Raw genomic sequence first — 23,672 nt, 5'->3', positions numbered from 1 at the left:
CAGAAGGCATGCAGGAAGTAGATTCCAAAGCACCAGGATCTGCATAGCCTGAAGCCGAGCGTGATGACTCATGCAATTGATCTTGTCACATGAGCTGTGGCATGAATACTTGGCATGAGTTGGTCGAGAGACTGCATTACGATAGGTGTGCAATTCTTAATACAAAACTGTCACCAGACCCGAGTGGATCAAGAAAAACAACCCAGTCATATTTGGCAAGTGAGGTTCACCGAGGTTGAGTGTTAAAACAATTACTGTCTTGGCGTGCTGTGGTTTAGTCAAACCTTATGGAGAGGAGGAAGAGATGCTTTAGTGAACTACCTGTTATGAAAAGGACAGTTTCTGTGACCTAAGCATATCGATACAAATCTGTCTTCATTTCCTGCTATAGGTTTGTTCCTCCTTAGAAGAAGGATCTTTTCTCTAGTTTTCCTTTCCCAGGGCTGTTCCTTGTGGTTGGCAGTTTTTTCACTGTGCCACCATTAAGGATCAGCTGTAATTCTTGTAAATGAGTCACAAAAATGGCACAGCACTGGTGTTATGTTTTTTTTTTATTAAAATATTTCTTAAGCAGAACACCACCGTATATATGGTATACACAATAAAAACTACAGCAACTATGGTGAATAGATGTTTCTATCCAAGACATGCACCACAAGCTTTTCAGGGTCCCTCCCCAAATCATGGTCCCCAGGACTGAAAGTGTGCGAGGACCTCAGCGTAAACCAGTGGTATAAAGAGCGGCAAGTTTTTCCCCTTCGGTTCACTTAATCGCTTTCAAGAAACTTTTGATCTTTTGGAAAAGTCCCTTCTCATTTGATCACCAAGAAACATGGTTCATAAGACAGAAGGGGAAATGTCGAGCAATCCTACAAAATCCTTCTGGACAGTTTTCTCCAATCCGGAGTTTGTCTATTCATCTGGGTAAAAGCTGCTGTTTAAAAGGGCACCTAACTTAAAAGGCGTGTCCCCCCTACCCCCCACCGTTTAGCATTTTGTTTCTAGAAAGAACCATTTCCTTTAAGGCTCTGCAAAAGGAATTGGTTATTTCCTTTTAGTTATATCATAGAAGCCACACTGCACTGTGGATCAGCCTTTTTATATGTGCCTATTTCCACTTTTCCTCCCCCCCCCCCCCCGAGTCTTAACACCCAAATCCTGACTCTCGTCTACTGGCACTAGACTCTAATACAACTTATTTTTTTGGCAGCATTGAGCTTAAAAATTGACTGTGGAGCCAGTGATACCGCTTCAAAACATTCTCTTTTGTCCCATGTTGCTAATAGCTATGTAACAGTGGAAGGATTCAAGCTATTTATCTAATATACCTAAAAACATGTATGAGCTTTGATAGACTTGCTTCCTTTTGGAAGATACTGAAAGTGACAACAGATCTACCAAGAGAGACTTAGAGAATTACAGAAGACACATCCCCCCCCCAATTTTTTTGAACAAGGCTGATTGTTCGATGTTTTAGTAAATTTGAGTTCTTCAGCATCTCTTACAGAGAAGTCAATCCTCCTTCCCAGGATAGTCAATAATCTAGTTTTCAGTATTACCGGTAGTAAACGTTGCCTCCAACTTTCGTTGACCATATGCTGCTCAAATATCCAATCCCTGTGTTTATTTACTGCTCAGATCGTGTTCCACCACAATTCTGCCAATATTTAATCACCTGTTTGATTCCGGGACCAGTACTATCCCAATGTCAGTTAGAACAGTCAATAAGAAATAATAGAATGATTTATCTGCTCCTTTTATGATAAGAATGAGGATACCAGTTCTATTTTAGAGAAGATATCAGCTTTGGCAAGAAAGAAAAAAACCAGTTATATATCGAACAGCAAAAGAAAAAAAAAGGGATAAATAAGTAGTTCTTCATTCAAATGAACCCACCTGGGCAGGATTGCTGCAAACTCAAAAATCATCTGTTTTCAGGTGTTTCTCATAACCCCAAATCACCTGTTCCATGTATGCCCTTCCTGTACAAGACTGACAGCAATGCTAAATTACTGAACATCTTCTAAAATAAAAGAAAGCAGATGTGGAGCCAAACCCTTTCAGCATTTCAAGTCGGTTTTTCCTTCACTTCTTGGAAATCTTGGCTTGCTTATGTTTAGGAGGTGCCCATCTCAGGCAGAGTGAATCCACTGGAGAAAGAGGGGGGGTGGGAGGAGAAAAGAAATAAGAAAAGTTAGTAGGTCTGAATGGGTAAGTGGAAAAGGGCAGAGCAGTCAGATAAAGTTCATCCCTATCTCGACTATAATGGGGCATGGATGTCTGTGCCTCAATTGAGCCTCAACTGAGAATGCTGATGAAAATTCAATAGGTTAACCAAATCAACTACTAGAGAAATTGCAACAGATATCACACTGAATAAAATTATGCCTTGGGCTGGTGACGGCAAACACAAATGCAGGCTTGCCTTACAACCATTCAGTGACTGTTTGAAGTTACAGCAGCGTTAAAAAAAAAGAAAAGAGCTAGGATCATTTTTCACACTTATGACTGCTGCAGCATCCCCACAGTCCAGTGGTGGGTTGCAGGCGGTATGTCCCGGTACGGGCGTACCGGAGCCAGAGGGCCCACACGCCTGCCTGCGCTCCTTACCAGTGTTTAAAGGCTTCTGCACATGGCGCATACAGCGCCTGCGCGACAGTCCATGGAACAGCTGGAGCATCGTGTAGATGCTAGGATCCATGCATGCACTGTGCATGTGCGCGTGTCCATGAGGACACCATGGAACGGGATTTGCAACCCACCACTGCCAGTCGTATGAACAAAATTTGGACGCTTGGCAGCTGACTCATATTTATGATGGTTGCAGTGTCCTGGGGTCACGTGACCCCCTTTTGCAACCTTCTGACCAGCAAAGTCAATGGGGAAGACAGATGCACTTAACAACCGTGTTGCTAACTTCACAACTGCAGGGATTCACTTAACAGCTGCGGTAAGAAAGGCTGTAAAATGAAGCTGAAGTCATTTAACTGTCTTGCTTAGCAACAGAAATTTTGGGCTCAACTGTGGTCATAACTTGAGGACTACCTGTCAGTGCCATGGAGGATTCATTTTAGATTTGAGAGGCCCTGGGTGACCACAATGCCAGCGTTTATGCCTTGTTTGTAGCAGCTCCACAGACTTTCTGCCCCGCCCAGCAGGCAGCTCCTGACCCAGCCCCTTTTGAAAAGGAAAGAGATCTGGGAGGGGGTCCAAATAATCTCCCTGAAGCTCCTGTGACATAAATGGCATATTTATGTAACAGGAGCCACGTCATCCACTCTCTGGGGGGAAAATAACAATGCCTCTTTCAGCAAAAAACTGCAACATCTCATTCCTTTCAAGATGACTCTTAATAGATACCGGGCACAGTTGCCAATAAATTCAAAGCGGGTTGTTTGGCTTAATTGAGGAAACGGCTTTATAATGCAGTGAGAAGTCATTTAAATGTTTATACTCATAATATACAAATATTTCAATTTCTTTGCGTTTTATATTATACCGCTGCTTGTGATGCAAAACAGGAAAGATCCGGTGTGTACAGATTGAAGTGGTATGAAGTGAGCCAAGGTTAGATAAACAACCAGCTATGACTGGAAACTCAAACAAGAAATTGCATACCTTGAGTGCTGAATGATTTATGTCCCACCAAATAATCAAAAAGGTATTTTTTTTTCTTCTCAGCTACTGTGTTTGTGCTTGGTGCTCTGACACAAAGCTCTGGACTGCCATCTGTCACAAATGGTGTAGAGCCGTGATGGCAAAAAACGGCCCAGAAAACAGCCCAAAAAACCCAGCCTGAAAAACGCCCCAAAAAACAGGCATGTGCATGACGGCCAGTTGGTCTTCAGGTTTCCTGTGCTCGCACATGGACGCACATTCTGGTTTGGGCACTTGGTACCAAAAAGGTTCGCCATCACTGGTGTTGGGTCTGCTGTTAGGGTAGATGGGTGGGGAGGTTGGATTAGAGTTCCAACTCTGTTAATGAAAGGTGCAAGTGGAGACTGGCAACGCTTTCTGCCTAAAAAAATCTCACCCTATGAAATGTCCATCATATGAAACATGCTTCAAATAAGAGCTTAGCCTTTTCTCAGCATCTCTTGTGCATTCCGATATGGTAACCTGAATAAATAATCCTCTCCAGCTATCTTATGGGAGTTAAATATTAACTGCCCCGGTTGGTGCAAGGGAAATGGAAGCAATTGCCTAGGAGACAGTTTGAAGTCCATTCCTCGGAAGGAATCCCAAGAATGTCAGTTTAGCTGGTACTGAAGGGCACAGCAAAGACTGGAAAGCAGTTCCATGAATCAGGAAAACTAGAAGGACAGGACAAGTTTAGGAGCCACAAGCCTGAGGAGAGTGTTGTGGCCAGCTAGTGGCAGACTCGGACAATGAGGAGGTTGGGGAGGAACATGGGCCAGTCCTGGAGTCTGGAGAAGGCTGTGATGAGGGCTCTCCATTGGAGGCAAAGGTTGGGCCAGGTCATCCGAGAGTTATCAGCTAGTGGGGCTGAAGAACATCTGGAGCCTGTTCCCAATGCGCAGAGCTGTCACGAGAAGGGAACAACAAAGGAACAAGGGCAGACTCTGAAGAAAAGGCGCAAGGGGACGCTGAATGGGCCCTCCCTTAGGGAAGAAACAGGAGCGAAAGGGGAGTGGTGTTTGAAGGAAACAATTAGTTCGTATGGTTAGTGGGAAGATTTGCTTATCTGAAAGACTCCTTGCCAAGTATTTCCTTGTACAGCCTTGCGTCTGGAAGCTATTGGCCTCTCAACTATCCAAGAACTGATAAGGTCTGTGGTTGCAATTTATCCTTAAAATATTGTTTGCTGGGACTCTGCCAGACATGAATGGTAGGAATTCACATTAGCCAAATAAAAAGTTTTTTGTTTTTTTTCCGGGACAAGGAGTCTGTTTCATGATTTGGTAAAGCCTAGATCAGAACATATTGTCCATAAGCATGGAGGTGAAAAATAGAACACAGAATAATAAAGGGGAGACATCTTGGAGGTTTTCTAGTGTAACCCTCTGCTAAAAAAGGAGACGCTATACAAGCAATGGCGAACCTTTTTTTGCTCGCATGCCAAAAGTGGGGGGAGCGCAGCGGGGTCATGCATAGGTGTGCCACACCCATAATGCAATGCGCGACACTCAGTGTGCATGTGCGCATGACAGGCACGACCCCCCATTTTTTGCATGCTTTTTTCGCCCTCCCCAGGCTTCAGAGGCTTTATAGGAGCCTGGGGAGGATGAAAACAGCCTCCCCCCCACCCCAAGGCTTCAGGAGCTTCCCCGAAGCCTCCAGAGGGCAAAAAACCAGCCCTACGGGCAAACCGAAAGTTCAGGAATGGACTTCCAATTTGCTCGTAGGATTATTTTTTTGTCCTCCAGAGCCTTCAGGGAAGCCTCCGGAAAGCCCCTGAAGGCTCCGGAGGACTTAAATCGACCCTACAAGCACACCAGAAGTCTGTTCCCGAACTTCCGGTTTGCCCATAAGGCCGGTTTTTGCACTCCGGAGGCTTCAGGGAAGCTCCCGAAGCCTCCGTGTGTGTGTGTGTGTCTGTTTTTGCCCTCCCCAGGTTCCTATAAAGCCTCTGGAGCCTGGGGAGGGCGAAAAATGGCCTCAAAAAAAAGGCTAAGGTCATCTGGCCAGTGCGAAAATGTGTGCTGTCCAGCTGACAGTGCAACGCCTTGCGTGCCCTGACAAATGGCTCGATGTGCCACCTGTGGCACGTGTGCCATAGGTTCACCGTCCCAGCACTATACCATTCCAGACAAATGGCTGTCCAATGTCTTCTTAAAAGCCTCTTGAAGGCAAGCTGTTACACTGTTTGATTGTTCTCTCTGTCAGGAAGTTTCTCCTTATTTCTAGATTGATTCTCTTCTTGGTTAGTTTCTTGTCTCGTCTTCAGGTCCTCTGGAAAATAGGTTGATCTCCTCTTCTTCGCGGCAGCCCCTCCAATATTGGAACACTGCTATCCTGTCACCCCTGGTCCTTATTTTTACTAGATAGACTAGACATACTCAATTCCTGCAACCATTTTTCATATGTTTCTTAAGAATGCTGCTTGAGGAAAAACTGGGAAACTGAACTCATTGCAGGCAGTCCTCAACTTACAACCACAATTGATACCAAAACTACTACTAAGCAATGCAGATATTAAGTGAGTTGTGCCCACTTTTACGACTTTTCTATCATAGTCATTAAGCAAATCACATGGATGTTACACAAATCCAGCTTCCTCCATTGACGTTGGAAGTTCCCAGGGAAAGTCACAAATGGCAAATGGAAAGGTTGTAACTTTGAAAAACTGCCATAAGGCACATTTTTCAGTTCCATTGTAACTTTGAATGATGTCTAAACAAATTGTTGTAAGTCGAGGACTACCTGCATATGTTTCAGAGAGAAAGAAAAACAGACATATCCTCACCCATGCTAGAAAGCTAAAAGAAGGAAGCAACATTCATGAGAATGGTAAAAACTGGAAATTTAAAGAAGCAACAAATGGCATTAAAAAAAGAAAATGGTGAAAATGCAGTTATTTAAGAATGGCATAGACTACTTGGAAACCGCTTCTGGACTTTGTGCTTGAGGTGGGGGAAAAAATGGAACTTTGATTTTGGATTTTACTGATTAGATAGATTTGTTGTTATAGAAATGGCTAGTTTAAACTACTATGTAAAAATAAAAAGTTGAGGTTTGATGTTAATGCCTTATTCTATTGCACCAAAGGGAGTCAGCAGTCAATGCCTTCTCCCCGCCCCCCCATGCTTTCCACCACTCTTCTCTTGCTTTTTCCCTTCCCTAATTTCCCCTACTATTTACTTTTGTATTTTCTTTGTACGCTGTATTATAAGCTAATAAAATTGTTTAAACTGGAGCTACATAGAAAAAAAAAGGTTGTGGGGGTGGGAGGTTGAAGGCCAAGAAGCTAAATCTAGCAAAGTTGGCTGGAGATTTCAGTTCTGCTGTCACGGCAGATCTGGAAACTGTACAGGGGGAGAGAAAGAACGAGGGAGAACGGGGGGGGGGGATGGAGGGGGAGGAGGAAGAGAGAAAGAGAGGGAAGGAAGGAGAGAGAAAGAAGAGGGGGGAGAAGAGGGAGGAAGAGGGAGAGAGAAGAGAGAAAGGAGAGAGGGAGAGGGAGGGAAGAAGGGGGGAGAAAGAAAAAAAAGAAGGCATGCCGCATTGAATATCCTATACAGATTTATAAGCCAGACTTTGAGCAAAAAGCGGGATGAACCACTACTGCATCCCACCCCCACCATTTCCCCATTCGTCAGTACCTGTGATTGGCGGCTTCTTATACTGAGCACTTTTGAGATGCTCCTCCACCAATTTGGGAGTGACACAGATGACGTGCTGCCCCTTCCAATACTTGACCATGTTCAGGGACTGCAAAGTGCTGATGATGTCGTTCTGCGTGATGCTCGTCATTTGGCTGTGCCAAGGGAAACAACAAGGTGCATATCAGCTGGACAAAGACCAGATAAGAGGAGGTCAGGAGTCCTACTAAATAGGCTGTCAAGGTTCCCACTAAAGCACCCATAACAACCAGAACTCCGAGGCAGATAGATTCCTTCATTGGGTATATCATATTGGCATAGGCTGGTGAAAATCGACTCTAAAGGTTCCAGCGGTTTTCACCTCATTAAAAGTTTTCCCCTTTTCCCAAACAAAGTGTCTCATGGTCCAATCAGGGTGCTGTCCAGTTGCTTGGTAATATCACTCCTCCTTTCTTTAGCCACTGGTTGGAATGTCCTTGGTTCCCGGGGAAAAAGTATTTTGTTTTGGCTGCAAACCCCCAGTTATCTCTAATTCTCATTGTGATAACACTGAAGCCTAAAAGATGGCCTCAGTCAGGCCAACTTCAGAATTGACATAGGCCTTATTACGTTCAATTAAGGTTACTCCAGGGCCAAATGCTACAGAAGGGCACACAGTCCACCCTGAATACCCACATATTGTCCTTGACTTACAGCCAGACTTTCTAATGCAAACCAAGGCAGTGGTTAAGCGAGTTGTGCCCAATTTTGTGATTTTTACCATGGCTCTTAAGTGAATGGCTGTGGTCGTTAAGTGAATTCTGCTGTCATTAAGCAAATCTGCCTTCCCCTCTTTGACTTTGTTGGAAGCTGACAAATATTGGCTCCCAAATATTGATCACATGACCTCAGGACTCTGCAACCATCATAAATATATGCAAGTAGTTAAACACCTGGATTTTGATCATTTTTGACTATGGGAAGACTGTGACTGTCGTAAGTGCAAGGGTCCGCTGTAAGTCACTTTTTCAGTGCCATTGTAACTTCGAATGGTCACTAAACAAATAGCAATAGCATTTTAGATTTATATATTGCTTCACAGTGATTTATAGCCCTTTCCAAGCGGTTTAGAGAGTCAGGGTATTTTCCCCAACAATCTGGGTCCTCATTTAACCCACCTCAGAAGGATGGAAGGCTGAGTCAACCTGGAGCCCCTTCAGGACTGAACACCTGCTGTGGGCAGAATTAGCCTGCAATACAGGTACTTAGAACATTTCATTTAATGACCATTCAAAATTACAACAGCATTGAAAAAAGAGACTTATGAACCATTTTTCACACTTACAACCATTGCAGCATTCCCATAGTCACGTGATTTACATTCAGAAGCTTGGCAAATGACTCACGTTTATGACGGTTGCAGTGCCCCAGGGTCATGTGATCTCCTTTTGCGACCTTTGACAAGCAAAGTCAATGGAGAAGCCGGATTCACTTAATAACCGTGTGACTGGTTTAAGAACTGCAGTGACTCATTTAAGAAATGAGGCGGGAAAAGTCGTAAAATGGGGCAAAAATCAGTTAACAAATTTCTCACTTAACAACATACAATTTGGGTTCAGTGGTGGTCATATATTGAGGACTGCATTGTAACCACTGTGCCACCAGGGCTTTTATTCGTATTTTACAAATAGTTGTGAACCAAGGACTGCCTGTAGGACTAGTAGCCAAATCTCCACTCACCTGAGGTCCTTGATGGAAAGGGTGCCTCGGAAATCCCGAAGGATCTCTAGTAATACCCATGACCAATAGCTACGGTAGCTCAGCTTGCCAAGGTCTGAAAGGGGCTTTTCGGGAGATCCCACTGTGCTTTCAAGTTTGGAGAGCTCATAGCCTGCGGGAGGAGGGGGTGGTGGTGGAAGAAACCAGAAGTCAAGGCCTCAAAAGCATCTCAGTTCAGGATCCAGGCATTTCAAGGGCAAGGAAAAGCTCAGGCCAGATCAAAACTCACATTTTTTAGCAAAGTGGCTTCAAAACGTTTAGCGCACACCTCAAGTGATCAGGATAGCAGGGGTGTTACAAAGGGGAGGGGGAGGCAGGGCAGATATAACATTTGTTAACGTTTCACTAGGGATCCATGAAGATTCCCAGTCATCCAGGTGACGGTTGTCCCAAAGGTGCTTTTTCAGAAGGCAACTGGGCTCTTTTGGAATTTTTTTTTTTAGGGGGGAAAAAAGGGACCACCATCACCTGGATGACTAGAAATCTCCAGAGACTTTTAGCCATGGACTTTGCGATGAACATCCTTAGAATGGAGTGGGAGTATGAAGGGGTTTCTAGAAATTGCAGGCTACAGGAACCATTTGCGCTTCAGTTTGAGACGCAGACAACATAGACTCATCCCCAGTAGCCTGAGCCTCACCTTCAACACACAGGACAGAGGACAGAAAAACATACTGCAGCCAAGAAGGCTCCTGTCCATTTGCACCACTCAGGTGACCCTGAGGGCACTGACAAACTTTCCAATGTTTCAATGACCCTCTAAAAGAGGGTCCAGCTGTCTTCAAGGAGTATAAACCATTCTCCACCATCCAGTCAGAGCTGAAGAAGCTTCTTTGATGAGAAAGGAAACTTCTTCAAAGAAAAAAACAAGAAAATTCAGTTGCCTTCTGAAAAAGCATCTTTGGGATTGTCTCTGGGATGGAGGGGGGGGATGTCTATCTACAAATCCAGCAGTAGGAAGCAATTAAGAGACTTATAATCCACTATGAAGTTTATACTTATCATTCATTAAGCTTACTGAATGCAATGAGGAATTTCCCATAACCCCTTCTCTGGTAAGGGGGCAAGGTTAGGATACAAGCCACATTATTTCCATCTGGAGATTCCTTCTCCTAGAGGGGAAAAGAAATCACAGGAGTCAAATAAATGACGCTGTGGAATCTAGCATTAAGCAGAGAAATCAACAGCCAGAAAAACACATTTCTTTTTTAAAAAAAAATTCACCAATTGCATCTGTTATATCTGGCAACCCTAAAATAAGCTTGCTCCACTGTCATGGTTAAAATCCCTGCTTCCCCTCCTGCTGCAAATTCTCTGCTAAACTGATCTCGGTACTGATTTATTTACCATCTTCTTTCCATCCTTATTTTAAATTACCTATTATGTTTGTACCCCATCAATCATCCAAAAGCTCAAGGCAGCCTGCATACCATGTTCTTTTCCAATTTAATTCTAAGAGCAACCTATGGCCATCAGGTTTTTCTGATTCATAGTAAGTGACCCTGTATGATTCCAAGATTATGTGTGGGGTTGAATTCATTCCAATTCATCATGCAGTTTTCTGTTATGGAGTCTACTCCACTGCAGGTTTTTAATACAACTTGTTAAATTTTAATTGCAATAAAATTTGTCCTTATGTCCGTGGTTATAAAATTTTCCAAGTATAATAAACGGTGACATTGCAGATTCCAGAGGAAACCAGATCTCTCTTCCCACGCTTTCTCTCTCCCCCCCCTCTCTCTGTGTATGAGAGAGACAGAGAGAGAGAGAGAGACAGAGAGAGAGAGACAGAAACAGATAGACAGAGACAGACAGACAGAGACAGACAGACAGAGACAGAGACAGAGAAAGCAAGTTTGGGGAGAGAGATATCAGGTCTCTGGTTTCCTCTGAAATCTGCAATATTAGTGCTCACTTGGGGGTGCACATAAATGAAAAAAAGTAACAGCACTCTTAGTTCAGAAAATTTGCTGATTTGGGTCAGCCATGGTTTGGTAGAACTGGAACCCAGAATGCATGGATGGTTGTGTGCAAAATAAGACATAGGTGGAGTGTAAAAAAAAAAAAATCCTGATTTTTCATACAGCCCTAATTTTCCAGAGCTTTTCCTCCTCTCCCTCCCCACAACCATTCCTGATATCCTTCTTACCCTTCCCAATCTCCCTATGGCTATACCTCAGCCATCACCACCATTATTCTTGACTTTTTCCCTGTTGACATGATGACCCAGATTGTTGGGGGAATAATAGTCTGACTATGTAAAGTGCTTAGAGATGGCTGTAAAGAATTGTGAAGCGGTATATAAGTCTAAGTCTGCTATCTGTCCCAAAGCCCTTGTACGTAGAACAACTGGGTTTTAGTCCCTCGGTCAAAAGAGCCTAAATTTTCAGACACAGAGCATTTAAAGCCAGTAGTGCACAGAATATTTTACACATCCCTTGGGATTGTCCACCTGTTTAGATCACAAAGTTCGTTACAATTCATTCACTTTCCACCCCATGAACCCCAGCAGGCGGTACCTTTGAGAAGTAGCCAACGATATGGGCTCCTTGCCTGTCCACCTCAGTAAGGATGTAGAAGACAAAGGGCTCCACGTCGAAGTAGAGGGTCTTATGATCCAGGAACAGTTTGGCCAAAAGACACAAATTCTGGCAATAAATCTGGTGGGGAAATAAATCGAGAAGCAGTAAGGACACCCACACAAAAAAGTGTGGAATCCTGAACCAAAGAAGAGAAAGATGAGTGTTCTTTCCTTATCAAAACAAACAAAAAGTCCCTCTGAGGTAAACTTTCTAAAATAAGAATACTTCGTTCGCAACTATAAAACTTGTCTAAAACTAAAATCTGGTTTTCTACAGCAGCAGCCCAGCATCTCCAACTTGTTCAAAAAGCCAAGAAGTAATCTAAGAAAAATAGATCTTGTGTACGGTTCCTGTTTTGGAAGCTTTTGAGCCTCACAAATAGCAAACCCAAAGGTTCCTTCTTTGAACCAGAACCTCCCCATTCTGTGGGGAGCCTTGTGGATCTTCCGGAAATTAACCTTCCAAAGTAATTCAAGACAACACAGGCCTTTTTGTGGGACTGGTCCATGTTCTGGAATTATCGCTTTGCCGATCCCGATTTACAATCAGCCTAAAATTGGTTCTTTGAAAAGAAAAATGAATTCTCTGGTTTCAGAATTATAGAATCAAGATCACGTGAAAATAGAATCAAGATTTGGTGAAGTTTTAGTAAGACCACATCTGGAATACTGCAACCAATTTTGGTCACCGTACTACCAAAAATATGTTGAGACTCTGGAAAAAGTTCAGAGAAGTGCAACTAAGATGATCAAAGGCCTAAAAGACTAAAACATATGAAGAACAACTTCAGGTTTTGGGTTTGGCTAGTTTAGAGAAAAGAATTAGGGATGACATGTTAGCAGTATCCCAGTACTTGAGGGGCTGCCACAAAGAAGAGGGAGTAAAATTATTGTTCAAAGCACCTGAAGGCAAGAAAAATAAAAAAAAATGATTGGAAACTAAACGAGAGAAGCAACCTGGAATTAAGGAAAAATTACCTAACAGTGAGGACAATTAACTAGTGGGACAGCTTGCGTTCAGAAATTGTGGGTGTTCCATCACTGGAGGTTTTTAAGAAGAGACTACACCGTCACTTTTTTGAAATTGTATAGGATTTCTTGCTTGAGCAGGGGGCTGAACTAGAATACCTCCAAGGTCTCTTCCAGCTCTATTCTATTCTATTTCATATTCTAAAGTGTCTTATACATTCCATAACTCCCTGATTGGTTTTCACAAAATCCAGTTGCAACCAATTCTTAAGTGTGATTTTATCCACTGTAAAGGTTGAATAGAAAGAGCCTCCGTATTACTACGCATGCCCAATATTGCCCTTCCCCAATCTGGGGCCCTTCAGATGTCAATAAATCTGATTATGTGTTGCCAAACTGGTATCAACTCTTAGTGCCTACATGGACCTTCTCGATTATGATTTGTCCCCAACTGGTCCTTCTGGGCTTCCAATGGTGCAGTTATCAACCTGTCAAAATCTGCTGAATTTCACTCCTGCAGTAGAGCCTTCTTCAGAGGGCCGAGCCTTTTACATACAGTAGTCCTCAAATTACCACAATGGAGCCCAATGTTTGTGTCACCAAGCATTTGTTAAATGAGTTTTGTCCCATTTTATAACTTTTCTTGCCATAGTCATTAACTGAATTGTTGCACTTCCTCACTTAGTAATATGGTTATTAAGTGAATCTGGCTTCCCCATTAACTTTGCTTGTTGGAAGGTCGCAAAAGGAGATTCCATAACAACAGGACATTGCAACCGTCATAAATGTGAATTGGTTGATAAGCCTCTGAATTGTGATCACATGACCATAGGTATGAGTCGAGGACTACCTGTAATATGTTCGAAGTAGGATAATTTGAACCTAGTTATTTGTACCTTGACTGACAATTCTGAACTTATTTGCTCAATGAGCTATTTGTTTGTTTTTAGATACATCCTTTAGAAATTCTGGATGACAACTCTCAAAATGTTTTTATTAGCATGGCATTATTCTCCCATTATTTGCCCTCTTTGATTCAGCTGTTTCTATATGAAAAGATTGAAGGTTATTGGCCCATACAAGCTTATCTGCATACAGATAGTCCTCAACTTACAGCATTTAATGACCAAAGTTACAATGACTCTAAAAAAAGTGATTTGTGACCATTTTCCCACACTTACGACTGTTGCAGCAGACCTGGTGGTCACCTTACCAAAATCCAGATGTTTGACAACTGATTCATACTTATGACAGTTGCAGCGTCCCAATCATTTTTAACCTTCTGAGAAACAAAGTCAATGGGGAAGCCGTATTCACTTAGCAACCACATTACTAACTTAACCAGCGCATCGATTCACTTAACAATGTGACAAGAAAGGTAGTAAAAAAGGGGAGAAATTCACATAAGATCTCTCTCATTTAGCAACAGAAATATCGGGCTCAATTATGGCTGCAAAAGTGACTTGCAAATGTGGGGAAGAAGTAAATTATATAGTAGTTAATGACTGTTTATGACTATCCAGAGTGACTGGCTTTTGTATCTGAAGAGACAGATTCTCCAAACAGCGAAGATGGAAAATGCAGGTTCCCAAAATAGCAAACGCGCCACTTAAGACCACAAAAAATGAGCACAGTAACAGACAGTGGAAACCCTGCAGCTGAAGTGGGCTCTTACCTTGTGATCTTTCCCATCCACCTCATATACCGAGATGTTGTTTTTGCGGTAGATTTCTTTCCCTGGTGGTTGCCGCCACTGGCATTGGCCCTGGAAGAACAATGACAAGAAGACCACCTGTGGGTACCAAAACTGACTTTTTTTGTCCAAGGAATTCCACCCAATGACTTGTTCAATGCAGCCTCTGCATTTGTTTGAGTTTTGATCAGGTTATTATTCTCCCATTTCTTCATTTTAGCATTGGTCATTTAGATTTTTCCAGCCGACAATACTGGAAGTACTGAAATTAAACACAGGTAACCCTCAACTCGCAACAATTCATTTAGTGGCCATTCAAAGTTACGACGGCATTGAAAAAAGTGACCTACGGCCATTATTCACACTTACGACCACTGCAGCACCATGGTCTTGTGATCAAAATTGGTTCACCCACAAAACCGCGCTCGACTAAACCGCATCGCTGACATCATCAACAGGGCGACAACAGCACGGAGACAGAAGCACGCTGCAAACCTAAACCTAACCCCTAAACCTAACCCTAACCCCCCTAAACCTAATCCTAACCCTAATCCTAACCCTTAACCTAACCCTAACCCTCAACCTAACCCTAAAGCTCACCCTAAACCTAACCCTTACCTTAAGTTGAATCGGCTTGCTTTCAAAGCGCTATTTAAAGCACCATTCTTTCTCCGCGCTGGCTGTTGTCACCCTGTTGATGACGTCAGCGATGCGGTTTAATCAGGCGCGGTTTAATTGAGCGCGGTTTTGACAGGTCACGATCAAAATTCAGCCTCTTGGCAACTCTTAATTCATATTTATGATGGTTGTTGTGTCTTGCCATCATGTGATCACCTTTTGTGACCTTCTAACAAGCAAAGTCAAGAGGGAAGCCAATTCACTTGAATAACCCCATTACTACCCTAACTGCAGTGGTTCACTTAACAAGTGCCGCAAGAAAGATCATAAAATGGGGCAAAGCTCATTTAACAGCTGTCTAACTTAGCAACAGGAATTTTGAGTTCAACTGCGATTGTAAGTTGAGGGCTACCGGAACGTAAATTCATAGGCACTGATAGGCACTGATCCCCAAACACTATTTTCTCTTCCTTCTGATATTGCCTCATTCCTCTTACAAGTTCTCTGGTGCTTAATTCTCTCCCACCCCAACCTTCCCCAGCCTTAGGCCCCTAGCAACTGTCTTCCCCCTTGCGTACAAGGTGATAGCGGTAAGTCTTCTCAAACTTCATATACTTGAGGCAGTATTCGCAGATCCACAGCTTGGGCTGCTTCCCGTAGTCTTCTGGGAAGGGTGAGAAATACCAAGCGTCAATCTCATAGTTCCCGATATGGATTTTGTCCACGTATTTCACTTTGGTGATCTGAGAAGAAACAAAAATAAACACAATCAGAGCAATGGCGCTTAGACTTATATACAGCTTCACAGTGCTTTTACAGTTCTGAGCGCTTTACAGAGCATATTTCCTCCACAGGCTGGGTTCTCATTTTACCAACGGATGGAAGGCTGAGTCAACCTTGAGCGGGACAGAATGAAACTTCTGGCAGTGGACAGTTAGCAATAGCGCTTAGACATATGTACCGTTTCCCAGTGCTTTACAGCGCTAAACGGTTTAGATGGTCAGCATATTGCCCCCAACAATCTGGGTCCTCATTTTACCAATCTCAGAAGGAGGGAAGGCTGAGTCAACCTTAAGCTGGTGAGAATCAAACTCCTGGAATGAGCAATGAGTTAGCCTGAAGTACTGCATTCTAACCACTGCACCACCACGGCTCGTAATGATCCCTTTTCCAAAACTCTTTGGGTTTCAATCCAGACGCAGCTAAGCCAAGTATGGATAAACACTCACTGCTTCGTGTTCCTTCTCTAAAGCTGCCGTGGTAGGATCCATCTCAGCATACGTCTGTGGTGGGAGGAAAAAACGACTCTGTGAGTAACAGCAAGCATTTCCTGGCAAAGCCATCTACTACTGCCAGGTTAAACAGCACCAAAAGTGCAATCAGATTTAGGTAATCCTCTACTTACAACAGTTCATTTAATGACCATTTGAAGTTGCAACAGCACCGAAAAAAGTGACGTATTATCATTTTTCACACTTACCATTCCATGGTCACATGATCAAATTCAGGTGCTTGGCAACTGGCATGTATTTATTTATGATGGCTGCAGTGTCCCGGGATCATGTGATCCCCTTCTGAGGCATTCTGACAAGCAAAGCCAATGGGGAAGCCAGATTCATTGAACAACCATTCTAATAACTCAACAACTGCTGTGATTCACTTAACAACTGCAGCAAAAAAGGTCATAAAATAGAGCCAAACTCACTTAACAATGCTCTTGTTTAATAACAGAAAATCTATTGTAATCGTAAGTCGAGGACTGTGTTGTTTTTTTCACCCCATCTCTGGAATGGATAGAGGTAGTCCTCAATTTATGACCCTTCAGCAACCATGACCTCTCCACCACCTGAGGTACCCCGTGCTCCACCTAAGGACTGCAATGGGGAGATTTGGGGTTTGATAGCAGCAATTTAATAATTGTAAGAATGGGCTCAATTGTGGTTGTGAGTTGAGGGCCTCCTGCACTGTGTAGCACAGCATAAATTCCACCTTCTCAGCCACCTCTCCCTTCCACATCACCTTTTGGACATGGTTGATTTCATCATGTTTGCGCTTCTGATTGCGGGTGATCTTGCGCTCGGGCTGCTCCGAAAGCTCATTCATGTATTGATCGGTGTTCTTCTGCACAGCATCCTTGACTGTCTTGGTGAGGGCCAGACGGTTCTTATCCACCCACTCATCCAGACGTCGGTTGACTGTGAGAGACGGAGGAGAGTTAGGAGGTTGCAGAAATGTCACCATTCCCCCACTCCCCTTCCAACCATTCCACACAAAATGTTCGCTACCTAGAAATCGAAATACAGGAACGAGGAGGTGAATCTACCCTGCCTTGTTCTACTCTGGGATGAACAGAAGGTAGACTAGTAATCTACTAATGGACCTCCAGATCAGAGGTGTCCCTTGGCAACTTTAAGACCTGTGGACTTCAACGCACAGAAGCCCCCAGTCTAACAGGGCTGGCTGGGGGAATTCTGGGAGTTGAAGTCCATATGACATTTAAGGTTGGACATCCCTGATCTGGATGATCAGCAAGGTTTTCTGACTGCTAGTGAATTGTCAACAGCAAACAAAAATCACCACTCCAAACAAAGCTTTGGCTGTTGTCCAAAATTGTGTACAGCAGCTTCAATTTTAGTACTAGAAAAAACTAAAACCCAGAATTGACATTAAGCAGAGTCTTCATCCTGATTACCATCAATAAACCTTCTTTCAGCTTCTTCCTTGAGTTCAATATTGAACTGAAGGCATACAATTTTTTCTTCTGCTTCTTTTTCCTTTTTTCCTACAAACTGGAATAATTGGCACAGCTTGGGTTACATCGCACTGCACTAAGACACACTATGATGGTTCTTTATCTAAGATTTATCATTAGTGTGCAGGAAAAAATACAACTTTACTTAGCTTACCTAAAGCTACATCTAAACTAAATCTTCCTATTTTCATAGTAATTTTTTCATAGTATTTTATTGTCACTTATAGGCCGCCCTTTTCCCTGAGGGGACTCAGGGCGGCTTACAACTCATGGGAAGGGGGTGCAAGACAAAACGTAAAAATAATATGTGAGTACAAATAATAATAGCAATAAAACACAACATTCATTCAACATTCGGGTGGGGTGTATGAAGGTCTTATCCCCAGGCCTGACGGGATAGCCAGATTTTAAGGGCTGTGCGGAAGCTCTGGACTGTGGTGAGGGTGCAAATCTCTACGGGGAGATCGTTCCAAAGGGTCGGGGCTGCTACTGAGAAGGCTCTTCTCCGCGTAGTCACCAGTCGGCACTGACTGGCGGATGGAACTCGGACGAGGCCCACTCTGTGCGATCTGATGGGACGAAGGGAGGTAATCGGCAGAAGGCGGTCTCTCAAGTACTCAGATCCACTACCATGAAGGGCTTTATGGGTGGTAAGTAGCACCTTGAAGCGCACCCGGAGATCAACAGGTAGCCAGCGCAGCTCGCGGAGGATGGGTGTTATGTGGGCGTACCGCGGTGCGCCCACGATCACTCGCGCGGCCGCATTCTGGACTAACTGAAGTCGCCGGATGCTCTTCAAGGGCAGCCCCATGTAGAGCACATTGCAGTATTCCAGCCTGGAGATCACAAGGGCTCGAGTGACTGTTGTGAGAGCCTCCCGGTTCAGGTAGGGTCGCAACTGGCGTACCAGGCGAACCTGGGCAAATGCCCCCCTGGTCACAGCCGACAAGTGGTGGTCAAAAGTCAGCTGTGGATCCAGGAGGACTCCCAAGTTGCGAACCCTATCTGAGGGGTGTAGAATTTGACCCCCCAGCCTGAGCGATGGAACACTGGCCAAATTGTTGGGAGGGAAACACAACAGCCATTCGGTCTTGTCTGGGTTGAGTACCAGTTTGTTAGCTCTCATCCAGTCCTTCCTATGCTCATCTGATCTCAAAATCAACAATTTATGGCACAACTTAATTTATGGAACAACTTAATTTTGAAAGACTGCGGAAGGAAAAAAATAAAAGCATTGCTATATTGAATTAGATTAATTCAGTTGGTTAGGAATTTAAGGAATTATCATCCCAGTTTATTTCCAGGGCATGAGATTAGGGAAGACTGAACTAGATCAGATACCTCTAATTTTCTCTTCATTATTCAGATCAGAATCTCAAAAGAGCACTTACATCCTACATAGTGAACATAAAATTCCTCTCTAGCTTCTTGTTCGTTGAGCCGAGACTGAATCACCTCTGCAGAATCTAAAGGGGAAGCAACCATCAATCTAGTTAAAGGACATTTTGGTCATGAAAAGTGAGAAATATAAGAAATATAAGTCAATAAAAAGACAACAAAACACATCTTTTTTTCAAAAGGTAGCAAGCCAGCATGGGAATAGCCTATAAAAAATTAGTTCAATCTTACCAGTCAAGTTTGAGGCAATGACCTGGATTTTGTGTACATGTATTCCTGGATTCATAGCAGTGACCATTCCATCACTTGAAAAAAGTAACTTTTTACCGTTTTTCCCACTTACAAATGTTGCAGCATCCCATTGGTCACATGAACAAATTTCCAACACTTGGCATTTGACTCATATTTATGAGATTTGCATTATTCTCGGATCATGTGATCACCTTTTGTGGCCTTCTGACAAGCAAAGTCAATGGGGGAGCCCAATTCACTTAATGGTACACAGGATGAATTTGGCTTTAGATATTTTGTGGCATATTAGGAATCTTTAAAATAATTTGTGATTCAAAGTTGTAAATCAATAATTGTCTTTATAAGTAATAATTACTGTGCCAGTGTTGGTATTCCAGGAAAATTAGTGACAAATAAACTACAGCAATGGTCCCCAACTTTTCTAACTTTGTGAACCAGCATCAGCTGGAATTGGGACGGGAGGGGGAGAGGGGACAGTTCCATTTATGCAAATGGAGCTGCACATCTGAGCCTGCTTGCCTACTTACGTAGGCTGGTACTAGGCCATGGCCCAGGGACCCCTGGGCTATAGGACTCAGGACTGTTGGCTCAGCAACCAGAGTCAACAACTGTAAGACTACTTGAAGAAAAAGTGTCTACCTGTCATAGATATACAAAGATTGAAAACAAAGAAATAAACAAATCACTATCAGTCAATTGCAAAAGGCAGCATTAGTTACAGCAGCTTACAATCTGTGACGATATTTTTAATACCATCAAACATCATCTGCCTATCCCACGGCCTTGGAAAGGATTCATAGGTAGACAAAAATGCCAAATTGGGTCTAAACATCTGGCTGATTGGGCAACCGACAATAATAACTTTAAAATTCAAACAGGGAAGCATCTGCCACATAATATCCCAGAATTAATAACTGTCAATAAGAAAGACAAAAAGTCTGGATAGTGAATGTTGCAGCATCCAGAGGCTGCAAGAATACAAGAGAAAGATAAAATTACAAAATATAAAAAAACGTGCAAATAAGAGTGACCAGCCTAGAAAGCAAAAAATGGTATCAATAGTAATAGGCACTAGTCATAAAGGGGCCATTGTTCCACACCTCTGGTAGAGGGTTTCCCGCTTGAGAAGGTGGTTGGACTATAAAACCTCCAAGGTGCCTTCCAAATCTGTTATTTTGTTAACTCAAGACAGTGTCCACAGCCCTCCCCTCTTGTGTTTTTCTCCACAACCATCCGGCTAATTAGGTTGGGCTCAAACAGAATGACCAGTTCAATGACATCCACTAAACTTCCATGGATATGGGTAGACTTGAATCTGGCAGTAGTCTGACAGTTGAACTTCAGGTAGTCCTCGACGTATGACAAGATTGAACTCAAAATGTCTGTTAAGTGCGACATTTGTTAAGTGAACATTTGCCCTGTTTTACAACCTTTCCTGCCACGGTTGTTAAGTGAATCTCTGCAGTGGAAAAGTTACTAACAGGGCTGTTAAGTAAATCTGACTTCCCCATTGACTGCTCATCAGATGGCAACAAAAGGGGATCATATGGCCCGGGGAGACTGCAACCATCGTAAGTATGAGCCAGTTTGTTTGATCAGGTGACCATGGGGATGCTGCAAATGTTTAATTGTGAAAAACAATCATGTCACTTTTTTCAGTGCCATTATAATTTTGAACGGTTGCTAAATGAACTGTCTTATGTCGAGGACTGCCTGTACATGTAGTCCTCAACTTACAACAGTTCATTTAGTGAGAGTTACAGTGGCACTGAAAAAAGTGACTTACGACCGATTTCAACACTTACCATTATAGCACCCCCATGGTGACACGATCAAAATTTGGTCTCTTGGCAAGTTGTCAATATTTACCAAGGTTGCAGTGTCCTGGGGTCACGTAATCAGATTTTGCAAACTTTTCCAAATCCCATGGTCATGGGATAAAGTTTTGCGACCTTCTGACAAGCAAAATCAAGGGGGAAACTAGATTCACTTAACAGCTGTGGCCAGAAAAGTCGTAATGTGGGGCAAACTCACTTAACCAGCGTCTCACTGAGCTACATCAATTTGGGGGCTCCGTTGGGATCGTAACTCGGGGACTCCCTGCACAACAAGCCACGAGCTGTCCTGGTCATTGATCAAGGCGCATTGCGGCAAGCGTTTCGACGACGGCAGCCCATTCCGACGTGAAATACACACACAGAGCGCTGAAAAAGAGAAGGGAGGGAAGGAGGGGGGTCACTTACGCCACGTCCCGTCCCCTCGCCGACACAGGTAGGTCTCCCCGATTTCCACGGTGACTTCAGCCTCGCGAGAGGGCGGCGACGAGGACAGGCGGCTCTGGTGGCCCAGGCCTCCCGCGCTGCCTTGCCTCGGCGCCTCCTCTTCCTCTCGCCCCCCCGGCCCCAGGCGTCGTGAGTCCGAGCCGGGGGGGCTTCCCCGCTCCCCTCCGCCTTCGTCCGCAGAGGAGGCCGTGTCGCCTCCTCCGGGTCCGGCTGCCGCTGCCATGACAACCGCCACCGCGACAAACAACTCAGGCGCGGGGAAGACGCCCCGGTTGCTTCTAACGGCTCTCCCGCCCCTCACACTTTACAGGCCCAAACCGGAAGTGATTTCTCTGGGTCATAGAGATAAAAATTTCCCGGCGGGAGCGCATACGTATGACGCCAACCGGCCCCGGTCACGTGATGCTACGCCTTCACCTTGCGCTGGGTTGCTGGGAAATCGAGTTTCCTGCCTGACTGTATATCCATATAGAGATTCTCAGTCGTTCCGGTCATGGTTGTCTCAAAGGTGCTTCCCCTCCCCCCCCCCCAAAAAAACAGCAACTGGACTTTTTCGCGGGGTGGGGCGCAAGATCGACTTGCCTTCTGAGGAAAAAAGCACCTTTTTAAAATTTTTATTTTATTTTGTTTATTTGTCAAGCATGTATAAAATAACAGATATTAAGTATAAACATGATTATGAATACAGGAAATGGATATGAATAAATGTGGACAGTAGGACAGGGACAGTAGGCACATTGATGTGCTTATGCACGTCCCTTACAGATCTCGTAGGAATGGGGTGAGATCAACAGAAGACAAGTTTAAAGAAGCCAGTGCTTTCTTTTCCAGATACGCAGCACCACACACCCGAAGGTCCTTCAGATATTAATTTACAATTCCCAGAAATTCCAGCCAATGAGAAGGAATGCTGGGAGTTGTAGTTCAGGAACATCTGGAGCACTACTTCAAAAACATTGCTATAGCATGATAGAGGTTGTCCTTTCCAGCTGTTACCCGAATTCAATGGGATGCCTTTTGTTCCCCATAAGGACTATTTTTTTGTTAAAACTGCTTGATAAAAAGTAAAGCGAGTACAATTAATTTTACCATTAACTATAGTTATTAGTTATTATTATGCATCATGTCTAATGAAAAGAAGGACATGATAGCAGTGTTCCAATATTTGAGGGACTGCCACAAAGTTTGCATCCAGTTTTTGGTCACCACATTACGAAAAAGATGTTGAGACTTTGGAAAAAGTACAGAGAAGAGTAACTAAGATGATTAAAGGCTTGGAGACTAAAACTTATGAAAAATGGATGCAGGATTTGGGTTTGTCTAGTCTAGAGAAAAAGAGGATTAGGGGTGACATGATAGTAGTATTCCAGTATTTGAGGAGCTGCCACAAAAAATACGGGGTCAACTTATTTTCCAAAACAACAGAAGGCAAGACAAGAAACAATGGAACAAATCAAGGATATAAGCAATCCAGAACTAAGGAGAAATTTCCTCATAGTGAGACAATTAATTAGTGGAAAGACTTGCCTTCAGTTGTAATGCTCTATCACTGTTAAGAGACTGACGACCACATCTGAAATGGTATAGGGCCTCCTGCTTGAGCAGGGGGTTGGAATAGAAGGCCTTCAAAGTCTGTTATTCTGTTATACTGCAAGTATTTCAGATAATTAAACTGAATGACTGAATGATCAAAATATACGTATCAAGATATACGTGTATATCAAGTATACCTTCTAATCATATATCAAGATATATGATTAGAAGGACATAAAGTTTATGATACACTATATTGCCAAAAGTATTTGCTTACCCATCCACATAGTCAGACTCAGTTGTGAGCGAATACTTTGGGCAATATAGTGTATCTCATGTAGAACCAGTTCATGTAGGATCCTTCAAGTATGAATATTTGGAGTTCCAAAGGAACTTAATTTTAAGAACGAATTGTCATGCTTCTTGTGAGAATTTCTGCTTCAGGGATTTTTAAGGAAGGTGATGTAGTAAGTTACATAAATAATATCAGTGATGCTACTGAAGGATGTAATGGCAATAGCATTTAGACTTTACAGCCGCTTCCAAGCTGTTT

The 23,672-nt window shown here is 43.4% G+C and overlaps 1 protein-coding gene across 1 annotated transcript; it reads right to left on the bottom strand.

Moving 5' to 3' along the window:
* Positions 1-802: 802 nt before the first annotated feature.
* Positions 803-21,930, bottom strand: KAT8 (lysine acetyltransferase 8). The gene is made up of 11 exons (XM_032237037.1): positions 21,548-21,930; positions 19,046-19,120; positions 16,922-17,097; positions 16,132-16,185; positions 15,481-15,645; positions 14,267-14,356; positions 11,561-11,701; positions 10,060-10,153; positions 9,003-9,153; positions 7,284-7,438; positions 803-2,150 (listed from the first exon to the last, which is right to left on the bottom strand). Exons 1-11 carry the CDS (start codon positions 21,807-21,809, stop codon positions 2,086-2,088), a joined length of 1,428 nt encoding a protein of 475 aa, XP_032092928.1. The 5' UTR covers positions 21,810-21,930; the 3' UTR covers positions 803-2,085.
* Between the last annotated feature and the right edge of the window lie 1,742 nt (positions 21,931-23,672).

The sequence above is a fragment of the Thamnophis elegans genome, chromosome Z, assembly GCF_009769535.1.
Source record: "Thamnophis elegans isolate rThaEle1 chromosome Z, rThaEle1.pri, whole genome shotgun sequence".
NCBI classification, from domain to species: Eukaryota; Metazoa; Chordata; class Lepidosauria; order Squamata; family Colubridae; genus Thamnophis; species Thamnophis elegans.
Note: the sequence above shows the minus strand (reverse complement) of the source record. Positions and strands in the feature narration are given on the sequence as shown.